We start from the raw sequence: 26,643 nt of genomic DNA, 5'->3' as shown, positions 1-26,643 counted from the left end.
TAAAGGAGCTTCTTGTGATGTGCCTCTCTATGGGAATTAGTGAGAAGATGCTGTAGATGCAGGAGCTGGTTATGTTTGGGCTTTGGTTTTTCAACAAGAGGTAACTTTTTTGGTGGTCTTTTTTTTTTTTTTTTAAATAGAAATGTCTCTGAGGCAGGAGTCCTCTTCATAGAGGACAACGTCAACAGGGATGCTAGGCCAGCACCTATATGGCCTGCCCGGGCTCTGGTGACAGCCTCTCCTGGCGTGGTCTTTTGCTCCGCTTGGAGGGTGAGTAGGACCAGGTGGGCAGCACAGCCTTGAGCAGGGCTGGGTCATTACCTCCCTTTTCTCCTCTTGCCTCCAGTTCTGGCTCGTCGTTTCCTCAAACCAGGGGCACCTGATTCTCCATTTTTTCCATCCCTTTCTCCGATCTAGATGACAGGTTAACGAGGGTTCATCTACCTGTCTCTTGACTGTTGTTATTGGAAGTGTGAAGTCCAAGCACAGCCTGGGTTTGAAGGCTGGCCCTTGGTTCTGCCGTTTGTGTTTCCAGAGCATCCCCCTTCAAGGATCTCAGCTCTCCGGAACCAGCACAGCCTCCCCAGTCTCCCACAATAGTCACCCATGTGACTGCACGACACGTCTTTCACTCCTCTCTTCTGAGAGGCGAAGATGTCCGCAAAAAGATTCAAGGCCTCGAAGAAGGTGGGCAGAGGGTCACTTGTCGCCTCTCCCTTCTTAGTTCTCATGTGCTGCAGAAAGGCTGACCATCAGCTTTGTGTCATTTGGAACTTCCCTCAGGCTGAGAGTGTGATTTCTGGAAGATGATTTATCATTTCAAAATTCTTCCATGAATAAACAGTTTGGGTGGAGAAAGGTAGGGGATGATGATTTGAGGAGTTCACTATACAGAGATTTGTTTCTTAGGAAAGAAATCCATGTGGAGGGTCCAGGAGGGTTTTATTAAATCAAGTTCATCTTAATTCCAGACCAGTGCTTCTAAAATTCTCATGTGCATACAAATCACTGGGTTGGGCCTGAGAATCTCCATTTCTAACAAGCTCACATGTGATGCAGTCGCTACTGGTCCCAGGACTACACTTTGATTCATGGAATTCTCCAGGCTGGAATACTGGCGTGGGTAGCCTTTCCCTTCTGCAGGGGATCTTCCCACCCCAGGGATTGAACCCAGCTCTCCCACATTGCAAGCGGATTCTTTACCAGCTTAGCCACAAGGGAAGCCCACACTTTGATTAGCAATGCTTTAGACTAAAGTATTCATTAAGATAAGTTGGATTAAGATAATTCTGGATTTTCTGCCCCCTCTATCCAATACCCAAATACAAATGACCTGTAAAAGTGGGGAAGTCTCACCCAGGTGTCTGATCTTTTGGTGGTACACAGAGCTGAAACTCTGTGCTAAAACTCAGCGCTGTTTTTCTTCCCCCCAACCATAAAAAAGGTGCCTATTTAATAAACACTGTTCTGAAATGTGGATCTTCATTTTTTATTGCTTTCAATGGAAAAGGAACATGCCAATAGCAAGATATAATAGTCTCAGCTAGGCAAAAAAAAAAAAAAAAAGCTTGTGCCCGATACAAGAGTGACAGAAAAAGCCTGAACTGGAATGGGAGAAATTGAGAAATGATCAGACGAAGAAAGGGGAGGGGAAGAACTCCATGGAAAATGAAATGCTTTGTCCTAGAAAGCTGGAGGGTCAATTCAATTCTTGGAGCCCTAGGAGAGCTTTAATGAGCCTGAGTTGGCCTGAGGGGACCTTTGGATGGCTCTTTCCAGGTTGTCGTTTGTATATTAAGGAAAAAGTGCCCACATTAGGGACCACTAACACCTGTAGTGTGAGAGGACTAATACCAGGTTCATGGGGAGACACAGGACCTCGCTGTGCCTGGAGTCCGCATGGAGCACGGCTTCTTTGGCTGCTTCTTTCTTCTTTCTCAGTGTGTGTTCCCAGAGATGGTATTTGGGTATTTGATCACTGGCTGGAGTGGTCCACCCTAGCTTAGAGGAAGAGAGCTAAGAGTTTGCTTTGTATTTAGGTTCTTGAGGGCAAACTCATTAGTGCATCCTTGTATTATCAGGAGGGCTTCCCTGGTGGCTCAGTGGTAAAGAATCTACCTGCCAGTGCAGGAGACACAGGCTCAATCCCTGGATCAGAAAGATCCCCTGGAGAAGAAAACGGCAACCCACTCCAGTATTCTTGCCTGGGCAATCCCAAGGTCTGAGGAGCCTGGTGGGCTACAGTCCACAGGGTTGCAAAAGAGTCAGACATGACTGAGCAACTAAACAACAGCAACGTATTATTAGGAACAGTGGCCAAGTTCTGCTGCTTGATAGCTTTGCAGCTTTGGGTCTTAGAAGCCTCAGTTTCCTCATCCATAAAATGAGGATGATGTTACCTAGTTTCTGGAGTTGCTGTGATGGATGGGGGTCATGAATGCACTCAGTAAACATAGACAGTAGTGAGGAGGGGAACTAACCAATCTATAATCTTCCCCACTTGTTTTATTCATTCAGGAAACACTGAGTGCTTGTCCCTACCCTGTGCTGAGCACCGCTGTATATGATGTTCTTTTTACCTTGAAGAACCATTCCTTCCTATTTTTTGCCCAATGAACACATTTCTCTTCAAGACCCAACTTAAAATGCCATGATCTCTTTCACATTTCATTTCTCCCCTGAGCTAAGTGTAACCTTTTGTTATGGTGTCTCATTCACGAGACTGTAAGCCCACTGAAGACAAGAACTTTGACTCTATCTATTTTCATGTCCCGGGCACCCAGCATGGCATCAGAAGGTGCTCAGTAAGGCTGATGGACAGCAAGAAGAAAGATTCCGAATTACTGCTGCACAATTTAGAAAATAATTACCATGGACAGTTACAAAGGTGCAGGAGTGTCATGGCAGTTCAGGCCACTTCCATTTGGAGGTGGTCTAGGAGGTTGGTAGAGAACTCAGGAAAGTTTCCAGGGGAGAGATGGCACTGAGGATAGGATCTGTGCAGGGCTAAGGAGTTGGTGACATGTTTGGACCGTTCAGGGGGAGAGAACAGTCTAGATCTTCTGGAGCATGGTATGAAAAGTACAAGTTGTTCAGTCGTGTCTGACTCTTTGTGACCCGTTGGACTGTAGTCTGCCAGGCTCCTCTGTCCGTGGGATTCTCCAGGCAAGAATACTGGAGTGGGTAGCCATTCCATTCTCCAGGGGTTCATCCTGGCCCAGGGATCGAACCCGGGTCTCCTGCATCGTGGGCAGATTCTTTGCCATCTGAGCCACCAGGGAAGCCCAGAACATGATATACGTGCAGGGAACCAGCAGGTAAAGAGGGCGAATAGATTGGAAGCCTATCGTAAGTGTCATTGGAAGCCCAAGTGAGGATTCTGAGTGTCGCACAGCGGGCAGTGGCGGCCACTAAGGGTTTAAAGCGGGAACATAACATCATCTGAGCTGTGCTGTTTCCCTTCTCTGCTTCCGAGTCTCTGACCCAGGGCACTCCCTGAGGGGCTGCCCTGTCTGCACATCAGAGTTGCGTCACTAGTACTATTGGCTTAAGCTCCTTGAGGTCTTGTTTGGGCCACGTGGCTGTAGCATTGAGCTGTGTGCCAGGAGATAGGAACAAATGCTGTCTGCCTGGCTCACTGATTTGGAGTTGCTAGTCTTTTGGAGTTTGAAAAAGATTTCTTACACTGTGGAGCATAAACTTTTCCTGCGATGTTATGTCTAAAAGCCACAGTTTCAACCTGTACTTAATTCAGTCCGTAAACAAAAGTCCCAACGCCTCAAACTATAAAGCATATTTCTTTAACAAAAAGCCACTCTAATATAAGCAGCATGGGAATGCTTTTGATTTATCCCTGAAGTGAAATCTGAAAGCTCTGGGAGACACGAGAGAAGGATTTCATACCGCCAGTAGCAAATCTCTCATCTCAGAGGCCTGAAGTGGCGAGCTGGAGAGTGAGTCAGTGGTTCTTTAATTCCTGAGAGTAACAAAGAGTGTAGGTGAAGATCGCTCTCCAGGAAATATTGATTAGATATGTGAAGGAAAGCACCCACATGATTCTTTCCCTGGTGTCAGAGGCATATTTCAAAAGCTTCCAAAAGGCCACAGAGACTTGCCCTTAGCTGGGAAGCTCTGTACACCTCAAGAGTTCTGCCTTCTTTATAGAGGTGACAGATTGAGTCCAGTCTCTGCTGTTAAATAGCTCCGTGGCTTTGGGCAAGTGGTGTAACTTCTCCTTCCCTCAATTCCTTCCATATCACTCACATTCTTTAATTCTGTGATTATAAGAATTTGATGGATTCTGTACTCTGGGTGAAACCAACTCTGTTTTTTCCCTCTATCCATTCATCTTTTGTGAGTGTCTTGCTTGCCTGGGGGATGAGCAGATAAGGGAACGTAGTCCTTGCTCCCTAGGAAACAGATAAGTAAGGGCTGGTTTCTTCTCGAAAATTTGAATGCAGAAGCTTGCATTAAACTATTTTTTCACATACTTTTTTTTTTAATGGGCTTATTTCTGAGACTTTATATGTATATGATTTCTGAGACTTTTATATAATATATGGATGATTTCTAAGACTTTGTTTTACATATATATGTATATATGCATGTATATATAATTTTATTTATTTAGCTTTGGCTGTGCTGGGTCTTTGCTGCTGTGAGGTCTTTTCTCTCATTGCAGCGAACCCGGGTTTCCTCTAGTTGCGGTGCACAGGCTTCTCATTGCAGGAGCTTCTCTTGTTGTGCAGCAGGGGCTCTAGGGCACTTGGGCTTCAGTAGTTGTGGCACATGGGGTTAGCTGCACCCCAGCATGTGGGATCCTCCTGGACCAGGGACAGCGATCAGACCTGTGTCTTCTGCATTGGCAGATGGGTTCTTTACCACTGAGCCACCAGGGAGGCCCTTCACATAGATTTTTAATTCAGTTTAAAATTAGTGTTACTTATTGATACTGATGAAGAAGATGGTTTTCCCAGACTTCTTCTTTGATCCTTGTCTTATTTTGTAAGCTCATTTGGTGTTTGATAATTGAAAGAACCACACATAGCAGCAGTGTGTCTAAAGAGGTCAGTTGGGATCATTGCCTTTGAATTGAGGGAGAGAAAGGGGGAGAAAAATAGGTTTTTCTAACTTGTTTATAAACACAGTCACGTTTCACCAAAACCAAATATAACACTGAGGACAGAGGCATCAGATGTATATTCTCATGTATCAGATACCTCATTTTGTCAACTTATGGGTCTGTTTTCATAAGAACAAACGGTTTAACTGTTGCTAACCAGGAAAGATTGGAAAAAGATGGGACAGTTTTTAAAGTGGCCAACATCTGAGTGACTGATAAAAATTTGTTAATTGTTATGGTAGTACTAATGGCAAACCTTTAGACAGTGCTTACTCTGTGCCAGTGCTGTTTTCCACATTACATGTTTTAACTCATTTAATCCTCATGACAGCTCTTCGCAGTAGGAACTATTATTTCTCAGGGTCACCCTGTTAGAAAGTGAGGCATGGTGACCCAGATTATCCTTTTAGTTGTAAGCTTTCTCCTTAAGCATGGAAATGCTACTCGCTAAATGCATGTTTTGCTTTTTATTTTTCAACCCAAATATGTCCCTTTAAGCCACAGTTATTGAATATTTTGGAACTTTGGCCCATACACTTTGATATAACAGAACTCTTTTTTTAATGGAAGTATAGTTGACTTACGGTGTTATGTTAGTTTCAGTTGTATAACAGTGATTTCATAGTTTTTTAGATTATACTTCATTTAAGGTTATTATAAAATACTGGCTATATTCCCTGTGCTGTGCTTCACATCCTTGTATCTTATTTATTTTATACTTAGTAGTTTGTTCCTCTTAATCCCCTTCGCCTGTTGTGTCTTTCCCCACACTGGTAACTTCCAGGTTTTTCTCTGTATGTATGTCTGTTTCTGTTTTATTATACTCATTTATTTTTTAAATTCCACATATAAATGAAAATGTAGAGATTTGTTTCTCTCTGACTTACATCACCAAGCACAGTGTCCCAAGGTTTATCTGTGTTGTTGCAAATGGCAACATGTCATTTTTTTTCATGACTGAATAATAATCCATTATATGTACTGTATGGTGTATATCTTCTTAAAAAAATTTTTTTTAAATTGAAGGATGATTGCTTTACAGTATTTTGTGGTTTTCTGTCACATATCAACAAAAATCAGCCATAGGTACACCCATGTCCCCTCCCTCCCAAACCTCCCTGCCATCTCCCTCCCCACCTCACCCTTCTAGATTGTCACAGAACCCCTGTTTGAGTTCCCTGAGTCAGACAGCACATTCCCATTGGCTATCTACTTTACATATGATAATGTTAGTTTTCATGTTACTCTCTCCATACTTCTCACCTTCTCTCTCCTCCCTCCCCTGTGTCCATAGGTCTGTTCTCTATGTCTTTTTCTCCACTGCTGCCCTGAAAATAAATTCATCAGTACCATCTTTCTAGATTCACATATATGTGTCAGTAGGCAATATTATATTTCTCTTTCTGACCTAGTTCACTCTGTATAATAGGCTCTAGGTTCATCTACCTCATTAGAACTGACTCAACTGCGTTCCTTTTTATGGCTGTGTAGTATTCCATTGTATGTAGGTACCACAACTTCTTTATCCATTCATCTGTCGATGGACACTTAGGTTGCTTTCATGTTCCAGCTAGCCATATTCCAGGAAATAGTGCTGCAGTGAACATTGGGGTACATGTGTCTTTTCAGTTTGAGTTTCCTCAGGGTATGTGCTTAGTAGTGGGATTGCTGGGTCATATGGTGGTTTTATTCCTAGCTTTTTAAGGAATCTCCATACCGTCTTGCATAGTGGCTGTATCAATTTACATTCCCACCAGCAATGCAAGAGGGTTCCCTTTTTTCCACACCCTCTCTAGCATTTATTGTTTGTAGACTTTTTGATGATGGCCGTTTCACTGTGCACCGTATCTTCTTTATCCATTCATCTGCTGTTGGACATTATGCTTGCTTCCGTATCTTGGCCATTGTAAATAATGCTGCTATGAACATGAGGGTGCATACATCTTTGCAAATTAGTGGTTTCGTTTTCTCTGGATATACGCCCAGGAGTGGAATAGCTGGATCATGTGCTAGTTCTGTTTTTAATTTTTTGAGGAACCTCAGTGCTGTTTCTCACAGTGACTGTACCCACCAGTTTACGTTCCCACCACCAGTGTGCAAGGGTTCCCTTTTCTCTCCATCTTTAACAACACTTATTATTTGTTATCTTTTTTAACAATAGCCATTCCAACAGGCATGATTTTTATTTGCATTTCTAGGGGCACTCTTTTTGTGTTGTAACTCAAAAGCAGGAAATATACAAGCAAATCAACAACAACAGAATCTCCCAACTCAGGACAAAGTGAGGGCCACAGTGCCAAAACCTTGGCTCCAGATGGAGAAAAGGAAGAGGTTAGATGCTCATGAACCCATCAGGATGCGTTTGATCTCCATTCCTGTCGCTGTGACTGTCTGAGAAAGGCGGTGAGAATGAACGAGACACGCTCCGAGTCTTACCTGCCCAGAGGAGCAAAGGGTGTAAAAACAGAGGGCTGGCTTCTGGGGCCTTCTGCTGGTGGCTTTCAGACTTTCACCTTCCCCTCCTGCTTATCATTCCCAGTGAGACAGCATTCTTTGGAGGGGTCCTTTTCCATGTCATGTGGTCAAGCATTGATAATAAGTTTAGCTGATACACGTTTAGAGTGTTATGGTTTGCATGGTGTCTTTACATGAGTCACCACCTTTAATTTTCTTAACACAGTGAGAGGACGAGATTTTTGTTTTTTTTTTCTGTCCTCTTTTTTTCTTTTTTAACTTGAAGAAAGTTTGATCTCAGTTCAGTTCAGTTCAGTCGCTCAGTCGTGTCCGACTCTGTGAACCCATGAAACGCAGCACGCCAGGCCTCCCTGTCTATCACCACCACCCGGAGTTCACCCAAACTCATGTGCATCGAATCGTCCTACAAATAGACAAAAACCAATAAGCAGTCAGGCCTGTTGGTCAAGACTTTCCTCTTTGCTGTTGCACATGCTAAGTCGCTTCAGTCATATCTGACTCTTCACCACCCTATGGACTGTAGCCTTCCAGGCTCCTCTGTCCGTGGGATTCTCCAGGCAAGGATGCTGCAGTGGGTTGCCATGTCACTTCCAGGGGATCTTCCTGACCCAGGATTGAACCCTCATCTCTGTCTCCTGTATTGGCAGGCGGGTTCTTTACCACTGGTGCCACCTGGGAAATCTAGCCTTTAAACCTGTGTTTTCATTTATATGATGTAGATGTAACCTCGTTTAGTTCAGTGCAGTTGCTCAGTTGTGTCTGACTCTTTGTGACCTCATGGACTGTAGCATGCCAGGCTTTCCTGTCCATCACCAACTGCCGGAACTTGCTCAAACTCATGTCCATTGAGTTGGTGATGCCATCCAGCTATCTCATCCTCTGCCTCTCCTTCTCCTCCTGCCTTCAGTCTTTCCCAGTATCAGGGTCTTTTTCAATGAGTCAGTTCTTCGAATCAGATGGCCAGAGTATTGGAGTTTCAGCCTCAGCCTCAGTCCTTCCAATGAATATTCAGGACTGATTTCCTTTAGGATGGACTGGTTGGATCTCCTTACAGCCCAAGGGACTCTCAAGAGTCTTCTCCAACACCACAGTTCAAAAGCATCCATTCTTTGGCTCTCAGCTTTCTTTATGGTCCAACTCTCACATCTATACATGACTACTGGAAAAACCATAGCTTTGACTAGACGGACCTTTGTTGGCAAAGTAATGTCTCTGCTTCTTTATATCCTGTCTAGGTTGGTCATAGCTTTTCTTCCAAGGAGCAAGCGTCTTTTAATTTCATGGCTGCAGTCACCATCTGCAGTGATTTTGGAGCCCAAGAAAATAAAGTCTGTCTCTTTTTCCATTGTTTCCCCGTCTATCTGCCATGAAGTGATGGGACCAGATGCTGTGATCTTAGTTTTTTTGAATGTTGAGTTTTAAGCCAGCTTTTCACTGTCCTCTTTCACTTTCATCAAGAGGCTGTTTAGTTCTTCTTCGCTTTCTGCCATAAGCATGGTGTTATCTGCATATGTAAGGTTATTGATGTTTCTCCCAGCAATCTTGATTCCAGCTTGTGCTGCGTCCAGCCCAGCATTTCTCATGAGGTACTCTGCATATAAGTTAAATAAGCAGGGTGACACTTATACAGCCTTGACATACTCCTTTACCAATTTAGAACCAGTCTGTTGTTCCATATCTGGTTCTAACTGTTGCTTCTTGACCTGCATACAGATTTCTAAGGAGGCAGGTAAGGTGCTCTGGCATTCCCATCTCTTGAATAATTTTCCAGAGTTTGTTGTGATCCACACAGTGAAAAGCTTTGGTGTAGTCAAGAAAGCAGAAGTAGATATTTTTTCTGGAACTATCTTGCGTTTTTTGTGATCAAGCACATGTTGGCAATTTGATCTCTTGTTCCTCTGCCTTTTGTAAATCCAGATGATGATAATCTAGTTCAGTTCAGTTCAGTTCGGTCACTTAGTCGTGTCCAACTCTTTGCGACCCCATGAATCGCAGCACACCAGGCCTCCCTGTCCATCACCAATTCCCGGAGTTCACTCAGACTCACGTCCATCGAGTCAGTGATGCAATCCAGCCATCTCATCCTCTGTCGTCCCCTTCTCCTGCCCCCAATCTCTCCCAGCATCCAGAGTCTTTTCCAATGAGTCAACTCTTCACATGAGGTGGCCAAAGTACTGGAGTTTCAGCTTTAGCATCATTCCTTCCAAAGAAATCCCAGGGCTGATCTCCTTCAGAATGGACTGGTTGGATCTCCTTGCAGTTCAAGGGACTCTCAAGAGTCTTCTCCAACACCACAGTCCAAAAGCATCGATTCTTCGGCGCTCAGCCTTCTTCATAGTCCAACTCTCACATTCATACATGACGACAGGAAAAACCATAGCCTTGACTAGACGGACCTTAGTCGGCAAAGTAATGTCTCTGCTTTTGAATATGCTATCTAGGTTGGTCATAACTTTTCTTCCAAGGAGTAAGCGTCTTTTAATTTCATGGCTGCAATCACCATCTGCAGTGATTTTGGAGCCCCCCAAAATAAAGTCTGACACTGTTTCTACTGTTTCCGTGTCTATTTCCCATGAAGTGATGGGACCGGATGCCATGATCTTGGTTTTCTGAATGTTGAGCTTTAGGCCAACTTTTTCACTCTCCACTTTCACTTTCATCAAGAGGCTTTTTAGCTCCTCTTCACTTTCTGCCATAGGGTGGTGTCATCTGCATATCTGAGGTTATTGATATTTCTCCCGGCAATCTTGATTCCAGCTTGTGTTTCTTCCAGTCCAGCATTTCTCATGATGTATTTGGCATATAAGTTAAAGAAGCAGGGTGACGATATACAGCCTTGACGTCCTCCTTTTCCTATTTGGAACCAGTCTGTTGTTCCATGTCCAGTTCTAACTGTTGCTTCCTGACCTGCATACAGATTTCTCAAGAGGCAGGTCAGGTGGTCTGGTAGTCCCATCTCTTGCAGAATTTTGAACAGTTGATTGTGATCCACACAGTCAAAGGCTTTGGCATAGTCAAGAAAGCAGAAATAGATGTTTTTCTGGAACTCTCTTGCTTTTTCCATGATCCAGAGGATGTTGGCAATTTGATCTCTGGTTTCTCTGCCTTTTGTAAAACCAGCTTGAACATCAGGGAGTTCACGGTTCACATATTGCTGAAGCCTGGCTTGGAGAACTTTGAGCATTACTTTACTAGCATGTGAGATGAATGCAATTGTGCAGCAGTTTGAGCATTCTTTGGCATTGCCTTTCTTTGGAATTGGAATAAAAACTGACCTTTTCCAGTCCTGTGGCCACTGCTGAGTTTTCCAAATGTGCTGGCATATTGAGTGCAGCACTTTCACAGCATCATCTTTCAGGATTTGAAATAGCTCAACTCCATCACCTCCACTAGCTTTGTTCGTAGCAATGCTTTCCAAGGCCCACTTGACTTCACATTCCAGGATGTCTGGCTCTAGATGAGTGATCACACCGTTATGATATCTGGGTCATGAAGATCTTTTTGTACAGTTCTGTATATTCTTGCCACCTGTTTTTAATATCTTCTGCTTCTATTAGGTGCAGACCATTTCTGTCCTTTATCGAGCCCATCTTTGCATGAAATGTTCCCTTGGAATCTCTAATTTTCTTGAAGAGATCTCTAGTCTTTCCCATTCTGTTGTTTTCCTCTATTTCTTTGCATTGTTCTAGTTAGTACATATCAAAACATAAAAAGAAAAATTATACCTGAGGATCATGAGCATGTCAAAAAGTTCCTTCAAAAAAGTTAACTTTGAGGTAAGGATAAGGTTTGATAGTCGATGCTATCTGAGGGCTGCTTACTCCACTGTCCAGGAAGCCATGAGCTGACGATACTAAGTTTTAGGGAAGAACTTGGCCCAATATTTTGTCTTCTTTCAGAAAAAGATTGCTGTACTATTCGAAGAGAGAAGAAGTTATCCACTCAAGAAGAAAAAAAAATAGAAATAATTAAGTGACTTGTTCACCAACTTTAATTGAAAGTGCATTGTAAAATAGCTTCTTAATTGAGAGTATTGTAATTGCTTTGTTAATCTGAAACAAGGTAATCTGGGAGCATCAGAGAAGTAAAACAGAATAGTTCTTGATGTTATTTGGCAGTGGCAGCAAACTTGAGAGCCCGTTTTACGTCACTGTGAAGAAGGAGGGCGGGGGACTTTGGGTGGGCACAATTGTGAGTGCATCCAGCAGATGTCTGGTCTCCAGAAATGGAATTTTATCCTTCGAGGTGAGAAGGATTGCAGACCCTGGTAAGCTTAGTGGGTGCTCATTTCGTTATTATCTCAATCAATTGACCTTCTCAAGAGAAAGGAAGAGTAAGATGTTTTTGGAAATGACGGTTCAACCTGGTTATCTCATGTTTCTGTTTGAAATTGGTGACTTCTGTGTCTTGGAATTACCAGTGAGAGGGCAGAGCCAAACAAGGAGGGTCACTCTGGTTCAATATACCTTTTTCTCTAAGTAACCAAAATACAAAAAGTCCTTATTTCTTTGATTTGATTGCCTTTCTAAAAGATATATGTGATTAAATTGGGTGAACCAGCAAGAGAGAGATTCTTTTAAGAAAGAAAGAAAATCCATTCTCCCAGTGGATTCTTTACAATTTGGATGTTGTGCGACATTGTGACTGATGTAGCTGGTGTCCAGTTTCAGAGTCTCAGGACATAGAAGAATCCTTTGGACTTAACCTAAACACTTAAAATCAGAAGATTCTGATTCTCTTCAGGCAGAAATAACAGAATCCACTTGTTTTGTAGAAACTTGATAGGTTTAGAGGGTTAATCCTGGGAGAGGCTCTCCATGGTCTCTTAGACTGCTTCTGGTAACTCTGAGTCTCAGTGTCAGAATCTAACCTAAGGATACATTTTCACAGTTTCTTTTGGGAGTGGAATCTGTTGTATGACAGCATGTGGGTTTCCTGCCAACATGCATCTTCAAGAATTCATGATCTTGAATCAAGAATCTTCCTGCAATGCAGGAGTCACAGGAGACACCGGTTTGATCCCTAGGTTGGGACAATTCCCTGGAGGAAGGCATGGCAACCCACTCCAGTATTCTTGCCTGGAGATTTGCATGGGCAGAGGAGGCTTGTGGACTGCAGTCCATGGGGTTGCAGAGAGTCGGACATGACTGAAGCGTCTTAGCACACATGTATGACAGCATATACTCAATGGCTCATTGGGGCCACCTCTATAATTTTAAATTATACGTAAAACAGGAGAATAATCTTTTAGAAACTTGAGTTCCTCTGGTGTGGAACAATTAAATAGTTTGGAATTGTTATTTCTATTTATCCTTTAAAGGGCTTGCTCAGATTTTTACCATTGGATTGTAAATGGTAGACCAGTTTGTTTTTTTTTTAAAATAACACCCATCTGTCTATACCACTGTTTTATAGAATGGGAGGTGCTCTTTTGCTGGTAATGATGACTTGGTGGGTATGTCTTCATTTCTTGAGGCAAAGAGCTGGAGCCATGTAGGGTCCAGTGGAAAGTACACAGTCAGTTTTCCTTGGTATTGTCACCAGCTAGCCTAGTGATGGTAACCTAATTGCTGCCTCAGTTTCATTATTTGTGAAATATTTGGACCATCTCCCTCCCATAATTGTTGTGAGAATCAAATGCATGAGTAGGGGAAAGTACCATAACCATGTGAGGTATCAACATCATCACCAACAAACTGCTCATGAATAAGGAATGTTTGCTACATTGACTATGCTGGGGTTAGCCTACCAAGAGCTTCCTTTGTTTTGAAGGAATATAGTATAACAAATACTTGACAACACCCAATAGCACATACTGAGACAGGTGTGTGGTATTAAAATCACCTGGTGGTCACTGATCCTTGGCCCCAGTATAAAACTCACTGTCATGATTCCTGTGGCAGGTCCTATGATGGAGATTTATATTGGAGGCTTTGGGGATGGAGGAGGAGCAGGGGCAGCTTATCAAAGAAGAGAACACTTGAGCAAAGTCTCGAACAGTAAAATAATTTTCCAGGCGTAAAAGGTATTCGTTGAGAGGTGCTTTTCTTATTTTTCCAGGAGAGAGGATCGAGTAATGCTGAGGATTGAGTAATGCTCAGATGCTGAGGTTGAGAAAGAATATGTACCAAAGACAAGGACTAGCCCAGGATAGCATTAGTAAAGGACAGATAGATTGAGAAGAGACGAGAGAGGAGGCTGGAAAGGCAGGTTGGACCCATATGCCCAGCTAATTACATTTGGACACCATCTGTCCATCAGGCAGTTGAAAACTCAGGTGCCCAGGAGAGGGAGTAGGGCCAGAGATTAGACTTGTCCGTCAGCTACATGGAGAGCAGGGCAGGAGCTGGGGGTGGTGGGGGGCGGGGAAGAGGCTTCACTTTCCCAGGAAGAGAGTGTAGAAGAGGGACTGAGGAGGAATCCCAGGAAACATCCATGTTTAAACATCCGCATTCTAAAGAGGAGAAGCCAGTAAGGAGGGTGAGGAGTTGTGCCACACTGGTAATAGTAATAATAATAAAACAATGATAGCAATAGAACTTGATTCTACTGATGGCCGATTCTTTTTGAAGGCAGGAGGTTTAATCTTTGTTATTATTAGGATGACGTTTAAGCTTTCTGGATGCCCGCACCCATTGGACACAAAGGAGGGCAGGGCAGGAGGGAGGAAGGCTGTTTGGGAGGATGGAGAATCTGCGAAGAGATGTTTGAGGCTTGACTGCAGGAGAGTCACCGTCTTTTCCAGCCTTCACGGGGACGATGGAGCTAACTTGAGAACTAGAGCTGGACAGAGCCGCTAAGGGGCCCCGGGTGGCTTTGGGTGTTTCCCCTCTTGGGGATGTTGGGCAGAGGGGATGGAGTTCGTGAGCACAGTAGGAGTACCCATGGGCCCTCTGCCTTGTAGTTGCCCCTTCCTCTGAGCTCCTGGGGGGTGGGCTGCGACGTTTTATGAGCTCCGGGCTTTGGATGCACGTCCTTCCTCCACACATCCTTCGGCAGCCCTATCCACCGGTCCTTCAAAGATTCAGCCTTCTCGGGCTGTCGGTTAATCTTCAAAGGTGCGATTGCCAGAGAGTGATCCCTCTGTCACCCCCACCCCCTGTGACCAGCTCTGTCACCTCTGAAGCAAGTCACTTAACCTCTCCGTGCTTTGTTTTCATCTGTACATCAGGGGCAACAAGGCTCGTTCCTCTACACTTCGCGGGGGGCCAGGTGTGCAGGTACTGAGAAGGCAGGGTCAGAAGACAGGCGTTTTATAAATACGAGACGGAGTTAGCACTGCCTGTCTGGAAGGAGACTTCTCTGCTGTGCCTAGGGCCAGTTTTTGCCTTTCGCTTTCCTAAGTCCCCCCAAAATTTGCTCTGCTCAGTGTGGAAACGCCTCTCTACGTGTGGGTCCTGACCCCTGTGAAAGCTCATTTTGTGCAGACATGATGTCAAGGCGGCTGGAGGAGCTCTTTTGCTGCAAAATGGAACGTGCCAATCTGCTCAGGCCCCGCTGCCCGGTGCATTCAGTGAATAGTCACCTCTGGGGATGGAGAAAGTCCTTGTGCCGCAGAGAGCAACTTCTCAAGAGCTGTTGGCCCAAGCCCAGTGTGCTCACAGACGCCCCTGGAAAAAGCAGTTCAACACGTGAGGCAGGCAGGGGATTCATTAAAGGTGCTCCGGAGGTCTCAGAAGGCAGCGTGTCTGTGTGTATCCCTCTCCGCCTCCCCCTTCTCCCTGTGGTATTTCTGCTGCTGGAGGCATTTGGGCCAGCATCTTCTGGCTCAGGTAGGACAGTAAGATGAATTGAGAACTGCATCTGGATCCAGGGACCCAGTGCTTTATCCACCTTCTTTTACCTCCAGCTGCATGCTGTGTCTCATTCTCAAGAATCTCCTTATAGTTTTGCGGATGGGATGCTGCTTTTGGGAGTCTGTGGCCAGAGGTCATGGGATCCTAGCCTTTGGCCAGAATGCCTGGAAATCCCTTTTGTGATCCACTCAGAGCCCTTTAGGGGGAAAAAGCCTGTTAGCCGCTCAGGGCGCCTCTCTGTAGCTTCCTCAACTCCAGAATGCCAGGTCCTGATTTGGAGAAGGAGTCATTTAAAGGACAGCCCCATTGGGCTTTGAATTAATAGAAGAGGGTCCTGCATGGTTTTATGAGGTGGCAGGGCATTTATCCCCTGAGAGCAGCTTTGCTGAAAATCTGCCTTGTAGTTCTCATTTACATGGTAATGAGCTCAGAGCTTTTGCCCTTTGTTACCTCCAGATGAAGGAAGACCCAGATCCCTGGGGGCTCCCCCAAGCACAGAGGATCTAAGACTGGGAGTAAACCTGCCCTGTCCGAGTGAGGATCACCTCTGCACCCTGGGCAGCCACACTCGAGGGCGGATTCCTGAGAGTCTGTTGTTGCTGCTGCTGTTAAAATTGTTCTCTCTTGCTTTCCTTCATGCCGTGTGGCTACCAGAGGCTTTAATCAAAAGCAGAGCCTGGACTGGTCTCTACCTCCAGTTTGCGGCATGGTTTGTGTGCATCTCACCTCCCACGCGCCTTGGTCTTCTAATACTTGGCATTTTCTCTAGTCCCTGCTGTGTTGATGTTGTTGCTAAACTGGGTCATGTTCTCGGTGATGTAGCGTCAGCTAACTTGCAAGGAAACACAAGAGGCTGCAGCAAGTCCGTTTCTCCTTGGGCCTTCAGTGTACACATAAATTCTATTTTTCCAATATTGTTCCTGGATGAAGGTACAAGTTGAAGAGCCAGATGGCCACATTATCTTTTGAGAGTTCCCGAAGAAAGATGATGCACTACAGATGGCCTGTTGACTTGGAAAAACAAGGGTAGGGCAGAATTTAACCCTAAATTAAGGTTAGGATTAGGGTTAGGATTAGTAGCCCTCCAGCTGGCCTTTACCCAGGCCTGAAACATTACCTGCCATCCTCTCTCTACCTTCCCAGAGCCTTCCTGTCCTTGAAGAGACAGCTTACATCTCCTTTGCACACCTTCCCTCTTGGACAGTCCTTGGCTTCCTTAGCTCTGAGAACCCTCCCTGTCATCAGAACTCTCACAGCACTGGAATCGTAGGCTGCTGAGCTAGGGAAGACCATGGAGGTGGTTGGTTAGGGGGTTTGCGTGGAGCCCCTTGGCACCCCCCACAGAGTTCACCTGGACAGAATGGGCACTGAGGGGACCTCACTGAGCAAGCCACCCCACACCCCCACCTGCTTCCCCACCTGCCTCATGTGGCTGCACCTCCTCATATCCTGTTACCAGCCTGTGAAAACACTGTACCCCATCCAGCCCCATAATTCTAAGGAGGAGGGAGAAGAAAGTCTCTCATCTCCTTATGTAGCCCTTTTAGTCCCTGAGGACAAGGGGTCTGGAGACAGATCTCTGGGACTGAATCCCACCTCTATTGCTTGGTTACTTCATACGTTGTAGGGCAAAATGCTTAACCTGTCTTTGTCTCAGTCTCCTCATCTGTGTAATGGGGATAATAAAAGCCCCGTCACAGAACTGTTGTGAGGAGTAGATAGGTTAATACATGGAAAGCACAGAGGCTAGTGCCTGGCTTGTGGTGAGATTTCATTCATGTTGACTGCTAGTCTCCTCCCTGTCCTTATCACCATCATTATTTTTTAACTTACAAAAGTTCCTGAAAGCTAGGATCCACAGCTGATTACTCTTTTTTTTTAAACCTGACCATGCACTGTGAGTTCTAGATATTCAGTAAACATGAATCTAATGACTAATGGAGGTACTGAGGACCTGGACAATATTTCCTAATGCAAGTCTCACAGCTAGGCAACAGGTTCCTTCAGGGCAGGCACCAGGCTTTTCACTGGTGATCTCTCAAAGCACAGTCGACGGAGAGAGTCCTCCTTAGTCCTTTACCCACAGCTCGATCAGCAGGCTAAAGGACTCTGCAGCCAGGATCTGCTCTTATATGAATAAAAGATGTTGTTGAGTTGAGCATTTTATTATTTCTGAACTCTCTCTTCCCTCTTGCATCTGACATCTGGGCTGGTGGCAGCAACTGCTGCAAGTAATTGGCTAGAAGGACACTAAGTGGGTTGACATCTGGCTTTGCCTGAACATCACCCCTCCCTCAGTGAGTGACAGCACCTGGACGGCTTGAGGTTTTCACCTGCTCTGACCTCCGGGGATTTAAACATGGCTCTGAGAGTCTAAGGGTGAGAAAGGTAGGAGGTCTTTGTAGCCTGTTACCTCCATCCACTGTCACATTTACTCAACAGGGATTTATTAAGCACTTACTATGTGCAAGGACTGCATTATGTACTAAGACGATAAACAGGAAGAAGATAGTGTCAACCTTCAAACCTATGCATTTGTACTGTTGACCATTTGCTTGAGCTGCCATAACAAAATACCATAGATTGGGTGGCTTAAACAACAGAAATTTATCTTCTCACAGTCTGGAGCCTGGAAGTCCAAGATCGAGGTGCCAGCAGGGTTGGTTTCTGGTGAGGACTCTCTTCCTGGATTGCAGACGGCCGCCTTCTAGCCATGTCCTCACCACATGGCTCTTCTTTGGTTTGTGTGCATGGGAAGAGACAGGACAAGGAGAGGGAGCATTCTGGTGTCTCTTATAAGGACACCAGTCCTATTGGATTAGGGCCCCATCCTTCTGACCCCATTTAACCTTAATAGGTTTAATTTAACTTCCTGTTAACTTCCTGTATAGGCCCTGTGTCCAAATATAGTCATGTTGGGGTTTTCAGCTTTAAGATACAAATCTGTGGGGGTGGGCACAGTTCAACCCTTAGCAAATGTCAAAGGAAGACAAGTTCTAGTGAGAAGATAGTATGAGGATCCAGAGTTCTTATCCCAGCCAGGGAAGATCATGGAAAGCTTCTAGGAGGAGATGATAGCAGAGGTGAATTCTAAAGGAATAGTGGCAGTTAGGTGCACAGGAGAGGAAAAAGCAATATGAGCCAAGGTGCAGCCATGTGAACCTGCCTCTGTGTTTGTGTGTGTGTGTGCACGCATGTGTGTGTATGCATGCATGTGCGCGTGTGTAGCGGGCTGGTTTACAAGTCATTCATTTACCTATGTATGCATCTCATGAAGTCATTCATCAAATATTTCTTGAGGTTACTCTACACAGACAAACCACATGCAGAGTCTGACAGTGGGGTCCAAAGATGATCTGGAAATTCAGATTTGCCAAGTTTCTCAAATTACAGGGCCATCAGATTTGCTCTAACTGAATCAGCCTACTGTTAGACACTCCCATTATTCCATTACATTTGTTGATCACTGAAAAATCAATTGCAGGTGGCTCCCCAGGCCACCTGGTGGACCCACTCCTGCTTTATGTCGGGTAAATATTGGATTATCCTGTGGAATTAGCCTGCGGAGAAATGATGGGTTAATATGTACAGTAATGGGAAGCTATCTTCGATTGTGTCTTTAAGTCTTTTTGAAAGTATCTTTTACGGAGCAATTTCTTCTCCCCTAGTCAAAACATTTCTTTTGTTCTTTTTTTTCCTTCTTCTGATATTTTAAGTTGAAACAAATGAAACAGCTGAAGGATCTGTGAACCTGGATTTGGTTGTGGTGCTGTTTTGAAGGGCCTGTGTTAGGAGACCCTAAGCTCTTTCTAAGAAGAGATGTCATCCAGACAGAGAGGACAGTGCCAAGTACCCTGAGGCCTAGCTCCTCCTTCCCCCACTGCTCCCCACAGCCTAGTGCCTGAAAGTGAAAATGTTAGTCGCTCACTCACGTCCGACTCTTTGTGACCCCATGGGCTATATAGTCCACCAGACTCTTCTGTCCATGGAGTTCTCCAGGCAAGAATACTGGAGTGGGTAGCCATTCCCTTCTCTAGGGGATCTTCCCAACCCAGGGAGTGAACCCGGGTCTCCTACACTGTGGGCAGATTCTTTACCATCTGAGCCACCAGGGAAGCCCATGGTGCCTGGGATCCAGCTTATGGAGGTATGAGAACCGCCCCCGACCCCATATCCCGCACCCTTGGTCCTGCATATGTGTGAAGACTGGTGTGTGCATTTCTCTGAAGAGAGTATGCCGCTTTCCACAGATCCTCAGATGGATTCATGACCTGAAAGGGTTAAAAAACAATTACAGGCTTAGAACAGAGAGCTGTGGAGTGAGTCTGTGACCAAGCCCCTGACAGAAATGGTGCAGAGAAGGAGGCTGTTTTCAAGGGTTTGGCAACTTATCTTTCCTCCTTATGAGTACATTTCTCTGGCCCTTTTGGACTTGAACACCTATAGGCTGAGGTTCAGGGGGCAGTGGGGAGAGAGGATCTAAAGAGGATCCGCAGATAGGGAGGCTGACAAATTCACCAGACTGGCAGCCTGCGGAGAGTGGCCCCTTTAACTTGACCCCTCCTCTGCCCTGGCTGTGGCAAACGCTGTGCAGTTTAGAACTCTCTGATATTAAGTGATTTTTCTATAAATTTCTATAAATATAAAAACAATACATAGAGAAGAGGTGGAGTGATAATTTACTCAACCAGCATTTTTTGAGCCTTTATTATATGTGATGGAGAAGGAAGTGGCAACCTACTCTAGCATTCTTGCCTGGAGAATTCTATGGACAGAGGAGTCTGGCTGGCTACAGTCCTTGGGATCACAGAGTCGGACACAACTGAGCCACTAACACACACATTATATGTGAGGCGCTGGCCTTGGCAGGGTAGGGGGGCAGAGGTGAGTGACAGGTGGGACCGGGGAACTTGTGCGCGTATAGGATGTGGTGCGTGGAGAATATTCCTCTTTACCTCCCCCCGTGAAAATGTTGACAGAATGAGAAATACTCCAATAAACTGGCAAAAGCGATCCTTATCTCTAATTCTGCAGGTCATTGTGACATACGGGGACATACAGATTCTCTAAGTGTGATGATGCTACTATTTCCAGTGTAGTAATAGGATGGTTTAGTTGCTCATGAAAAAAAGTGTTGCTTTTTTTTTTTGGTTATAATTTTGCTATGATGAATGTTCGAAACATAATTAACGTCTCTGTTGTTCAGGTTGGCTGGGCTTTGGATTAGCAGCAGTAGAGCTGGAGAGTTCTAGAGACTTCCTTTAATGGCTAAAGGTCCAGAGAGGGGTTGAACTGTGGGCTTCACAGCTGGTTAGTGGCACAGGTGGGACTGGGGTCCAGTCGATCTCTTCTCTGCTGGGGCTCTTCTGTGACACCATTCCCCATCCTTCAGACACCTGGAGATGATAACAACGGGACCCACCTTTGGGAGGTTATTTGGATTAAATGAAATAGTACGTGGAAACATTTACAACTAGTGCTGGCCAGGGACAGAGGAGCTCAGTGAATGCTGGCCACTACCGCTCCTGCTAATCCTTCCCTTCTGTGAACCTTGTTCTCCATGAATTCACTGAAAACTCTTTCTCATTTCAGTAGGTTCTTTCTGCCCACACCCCCAGTCTTGGGGCATGAACTTCATATGCCTATGAGCTGCTAAATACTTCTTTTTAATTTCCCTCCAGTACATTTAGAGTTGAGCTTCCCTGGTGGCTTAGACTGTAAAGAAACTACCTGTAATGCAGGAAGTCTAGTTCCATCCCTGGGTCAGGAAGATCCCCTAGGGAAGGGAATGGCTATCTGCTCCAGTATTCTTGCCTGGAGATTCCTGGCGGGATGTAGTCTGAGGTCGCAAAGAGTTGGAAATGACTGAACGACTGAACACATTTAGAGTTATAGGGAACATTCAGATCAGTCTTGCATTTCTTGAGGGGGCAGTATTTAAATATTTTAAGACTTCACCTTCCTGGGGCACTGAGCCTGTCTGCCCCCTCTGTCTCCTCATCTGTCCATGTGCCTGAGTCTCCCTGGGCTTGGATTGGGGGTCCAGCACCCCTGAGACTTGGCCCCAGGCCTGTGGGCTGTTCCAAGGCTGGTGCAACAGGTTCCTTTGTAACAAGGGCTCAGCTTTTGTTTTGGCAGCACACAAAGTGCTATTTTCTCCAGGGATCTGAGGTCCAAACTCTCAAGGCCTTTTGTGCCACGCACCAATGGCCATTGGTTCACCAACACCTGTAGTGTTTTCTCTGAGCCCAGCTCACTCACACCAAGACTCAGGAGTGGTATAACAGGAACCCTCCCTTCATGCCGAGACCTTCAGACCCCTGAGAACTGTGAAGGTTCACTGTGTCTCAGTACAGGGAAACCATCAAAGCTGGCACAGAAGCAAAACTATGATGAAGCAATTGATGATTTATGTGAGAATATTAGTTCAACACTTAACATACTGAAAAAGGTGGAGAAACTGTGTTCATCATGCTTAAGACTTCATAACTGAGAACTGAAAGTTTTAAAATTTTTGTTACAAGTATATGTTAGCAAGGATACCCAGTTCAATACAGTTGGGTTTGAGTACAATGGGTCTCCCATATCTGAGGGTTCTGCATCTACAGATTTAACTAACTGCGGATTGAAAATATCTGAAAAAAAATTCCAGAAAATTCCTCAAAGCAAAATTTGAAATAGCTGCACACTGGCAATTACTTATATAGCATTTACACTGTATTTATAACTATGTACATTGGATTTACATTGTATTAGGTACTAATAAGTAATCTAGAGATAATTTAAAGAATAAAGGAATATGTGCATAAATTACATATAAAGAATCCGCCTGCAATGCAAGAGACATGGGTTCAATCCCTGGGTCAGTAAGATCCTCTGGAGAATGGAATAGCATCCCACTCCAGTATTCTTGCCTGGAGAATTCCATAGACAGAGGAGCCTGATGGGCTACAGTCCATGGGATTGTAGAGTCAGACACGACTGAACGACTAACACTATCAGTGTTGTATATACACATATATTATAGGTAGATACTTTGCCATTTTATATAAAGGACTTGAGCATCTATGGATTTCAGTATCTGCAGAGGTTCTGAACCAGTCCCCCAAGGATACTGAGGGATGACTGTATTTACATGCCTTAAAGTGTTCTTCTCAGACAAGAAATTGTAGTATTATAAAATAGTATTTTACATTTGTATTTCCTTTACGCACCAAGTTAGAATCACTAACTATGTGAAAGGCTATATTCTAGGTTATATAGAATGACTCCTAAGATAGGGGTTGAGATGTTTTTAGTTGGGAGATAATTTTATTCCCTATACTTGTGACAGAAAAAGGTATGTGTCGAGTGCATAATCATAGCACTTTGGAGTCCAAGAGTAGGAAAGATGGCTTTTGTCTAGTTTGAAGAGGGAAGGATTGTAACAGAGATAACACTTGAGTGGGCCTTAAAAGGCACATACAATTTCTGCAGGAGGACATGGAGAACAGAGGATTTTAGAAGAAAAAGCATGAACATAGGCATTACCATGGATAAGCATAAGGTATGTTCACTGCTGGGCTTCCCTGGTGACTCAGTGGTAAAGAATATGCCTGCCAATGCAGGAGACACAGGTTCCATCCCTGGGCTGGGCAGATTCCTTTGGAGGAGGAAATGGCAACCCACTCCAGTATTCTTGCCTGGAGAATTCCATGGACAGAGGAGCCTGGTGGGCTACAGTCCATGGGGCCCCAAAGAGTTCAACACAACTTAGTGACTATATAATAACAATGTTCACTGCCTTGTAAGGATTCACTGTGGCCTGAACTGAGAGCATGCTTTGGAAGCATACAGTCAGTAAGACTGAAAATGTAGTAGCCATATTATTAATTATGGTAATAATGATGGCTAACATTTATCAATTACTTGCTTCACACCAGGCACATTTCAAGTGCTTTATATGTATTAACAGCCTTATGAATTAGGAACTGTTTTCTAATGCCCATTTTCAGAAAAGCAAACCACAGCAGAGAGAAATGAAAGGACAGACCCAAGGGCCTAGAATTAGAAAGGGGAGGCAGTGATCAAGACCTTCCCCAAGAAAAAGAAATGCAAAAAGGCAAAATGGTTGTCTGAGGAGGCCTTACAAATAGCTGAGAAAAGAAGAGAAGCTAAAGGGAAAGGAGAAAAGGAAAGATACACCTGTCTGAATGCAGAGTTCTAAAGAATAGCAAAGAGAGATAAGAAAGCCTTCCTCACTGATCAATGCAAAGAAATAGAGGAAAACAATAGAATGGGAAAGACTAGAGAGTTCTTCAAGAAAATTAGAGATACCAAGGGAACATTTCATGCAGGGATGGGCACAATAAAGGACAGAAATGGTATGGATCTAACAGAAGCAGAAGATATTGAGAAGAAATGGCAAGAATACACAGAAGAACTATACAAAACAGATCTTAACAACCAAGAACAATGATGTGATCACTCACCTAGAACCAGACATCCTGGAGTCCGAAGGCAAGTGGGCCTTAGGAAGCATCACTATGAACAAAGGTAGTGGAGGTGATGGAATTCCAGCTGAGCTATTTAAAGTCCTAAAAAATGCTGTGAAAGTGCTGCATTCAATATGCCAGTGAATTTGGAAAACTCAGCAGTGGCCACAGGACTGGAAAAGGTCAGTTTTCATTCCAATCACAATGAAAGGCAATGCCAAAGAATGTTCAAACTACTGCACAATTGCACTCATCTCACACACTAGCAAATTAATGCTCAAAATTCTCGAAGCAAGGCTTCAACAGTATGTGAACTGAGAATTTCCAGATGTTCAAGCTGGATTTAGAAAAGGCAGAGGAACTAGAGATCAAATTGCCAACATCTGTTGAATCATCTAAAAAGCAAGAGAGTTCCAGAAAAACATCCACTTCTGCTTTATCGACTTGGCCAAAGCCTTTGACTATGTGGATCACAACAAACTCTGGAAAATTATTCAAGAGGTGGGAATGCCAGACCACCTTAACTGTCTCCTTAGAAATCTGTATGCAGGTCAAGAAGCAACAGTTAGAACCAGACATGGAACAACAGACTGGTTCCATATTGGGGAAATAGTGTGTCAAGGTTGTATATTGTTACCCTAATCATTTAACTTATATGCAGAGTGCATCTGTGAAATGCTGGGCTGGATGCAGCACAAGCTGGAATCAAGATTGCCAGGAGCAATATCAATAACCTCAGATATGCAGATGATACCATGCTTATGGCAGAAAGAGAAGAGGAACTGAAGAGCCTCTTGATAAAAGTGAAAGAGGAGAGTGAAAAAGCTGGCTTAAAAGTCAACATTCAGAAAAGTAAGATCTTGGCATCTGGTCCCATCTCTTCATGGCAAATGGAGAAACAATGAAAACAGTGACAGGCTTTATTTTCTTGGGCTCCAAAATCACTGTGAATGGTGACTGCAGCCATGAAATTAAAAGATGCTTGCTCCTCAGAAGAAAAGCTATGACCAACCTAGACACGATATAAAAAAGCAGAGATATTACTTTGCCAACAAAGGTCCATCTAGTCAAAGCTATGGTTTTTAAAGTAGTCACGTATGGATGTGAGAGTTCAACTATAAAGAAAGCTGAGCACTGGAGAATTGATGCTTTTGAACTGTGGTGCTGGAGAAGATTCTGGAGTGTCCCTTGGACTGCAAGGAGATCAAACCAGTCAATCCTAAAGGAAATCAGTCCTGAATGTTCATTGGAGGGACTGTTACTGAAGCTGAAGCTCCAATACTTTGGCCACCTGATGTAAAGAACTGACTTATTGGAAAAGACCCTGATGCTGAGAAAGATTGAAGGCAGGAGGAGAAGGGGACAACAGAGGATGAGATGGTTGGATGGCATCACCTACTCAATGGACATGAGTTTGAGCAAGCTCTGGGAATTGGTAATGGACAGGGACGCCTGGTATGCTGCAGTCCATGGGGTCGCAAAGAGTCGGAGATGACTGAGCGACTGAACTGAACTGGGGCTGGGGTCCTATCCAACCATCTGGCCCTGGAGCCCTGAGTGTCTACCCCTCCTTGCCCCACTGTCTTCAGGCAGGGGAGCCTCAGCCATGAAGCGCCAGATGTCAGACCAGAGATGAATCTGTCAGCTGCCCTCTCTGCTTTTCCTCTTAAGCCTCTCTTCCCCTGTACACCTTGAACCTCAGCTCAAGTGTAGTCTAGCCCAAAACCTCCAGAGAAAGGAAATCATACATAGGAAACATAATTCCCCAGTCTCTTGAAGACTGATTCCTCCCTAAGAATTCATTGGGAGGATATTGGGAGAACACTGAGAGTTTCTGAAAGGAGCAGCGAGTTTGAGCCAGGCTTTAGATCCTTGGTTTTCCTCTGGGGCGACTCTCACTCCCAGGGGATGACTACAAATGTCTGGAGACATTTTGGAGTGATGACGGGAAGGGGTGAAGGGTAGAGGCCAGATATGCTGCTGAACAGCTGACAGTACACAGAAGGTACAGCAAAGAAGTACACAGTCCAAGGTATCCATGAGGCCAAAATTGAGGAGCCATGCTCTGGGGTGATGAGCTTGTCTGTGGTTGAGGTGGGGTAGGGTATGCTGGAGGGACAGTTGACCAGGAGAAGGTTTTCCAGGGGAGGGTGATAAAGGCGCATAGGAGGCACTGACAGCAGGAATGGGAGGGGAGAGAAAGGGAAGATCTTTCAAAGGATGGATGCAAAATAACAGAAGGGAAGGCCAGGGAAGAAATTGCAGCCAGAGGTTTCTAATGTGGGTGTCAGAAGAGTGGAATCATTAACTGTAATGGAGATGTCAAGGAGAAAAGCTCATTTTAGAAAGATGATGAGTTTGGTCTTAAGATATTTAAATTTGACATGCAGGTGAAATTGCCCAGCAGGCACTGGAGAATAAGGATGGAAAGAGAGAAGTTGGGGTAATAAGTGTGGATTTACAAGTCATCTTACCAGAAGCAGTCATTCTCAAGAGCATTTGGTGGTCTAGAGAGGAGACAGAGGGACCAGGGGCCTGGGGGGTGATGCCCCTGAGGGGCTGGCAGAGAGGAAGAGTCTGGAGGCCTGCCTTTGAGACCCAGCCCCATTTCTTAATAAGCCCTTGATTTGGGATGTGTTCCTGAACCTGTCTGTGCCTCAATTTCCCCTCAGGAGACCAAGGGAAGGTTCAGACGGATAGGGGACCGAGATAGGGCAGTGTTATTGAAATATGAGACAAGGGGGTATAAGGAAGGGGTGCTCAGCAGTGTCAAATT

At 44.6% G+C, this 26,643-nt stretch overlaps 1 protein-coding gene across 1 annotated transcript in view; it reads left to right on the top strand.

The window, feature by feature from the left end:
- Positions 1–209: 209 nt before the first annotated feature.
- Positions 210–26,643, top strand: part of SUSD4 (sushi domain containing 4) — a 131,319-nt gene continuing 104,885 nt past the window's right edge. Inside the window, exons 1-2 of the mRNA XM_052654046.1 lie at positions 210–274; positions 536–687. Of these exons, the coding sequence (XP_052510006.1) occupies positions 210–274; positions 536–687 (217 nt within the window). The remainder of the gene's footprint in view (positions 275–535; positions 688–26,643) is intronic.

Source organism: Budorcas taxicolor, chromosome 16 (assembly GCF_023091745.1).
Source record: "Budorcas taxicolor isolate Tak-1 chromosome 16, Takin1.1, whole genome shotgun sequence".
NCBI classification, from domain to species: Eukaryota; Metazoa; Chordata; class Mammalia; order Artiodactyla; family Bovidae; genus Budorcas; species Budorcas taxicolor.
The sequence above is the reverse complement of the archived record's forward strand: the minus strand, read 5'-3'. Positions and strand labels throughout refer to the sequence as shown.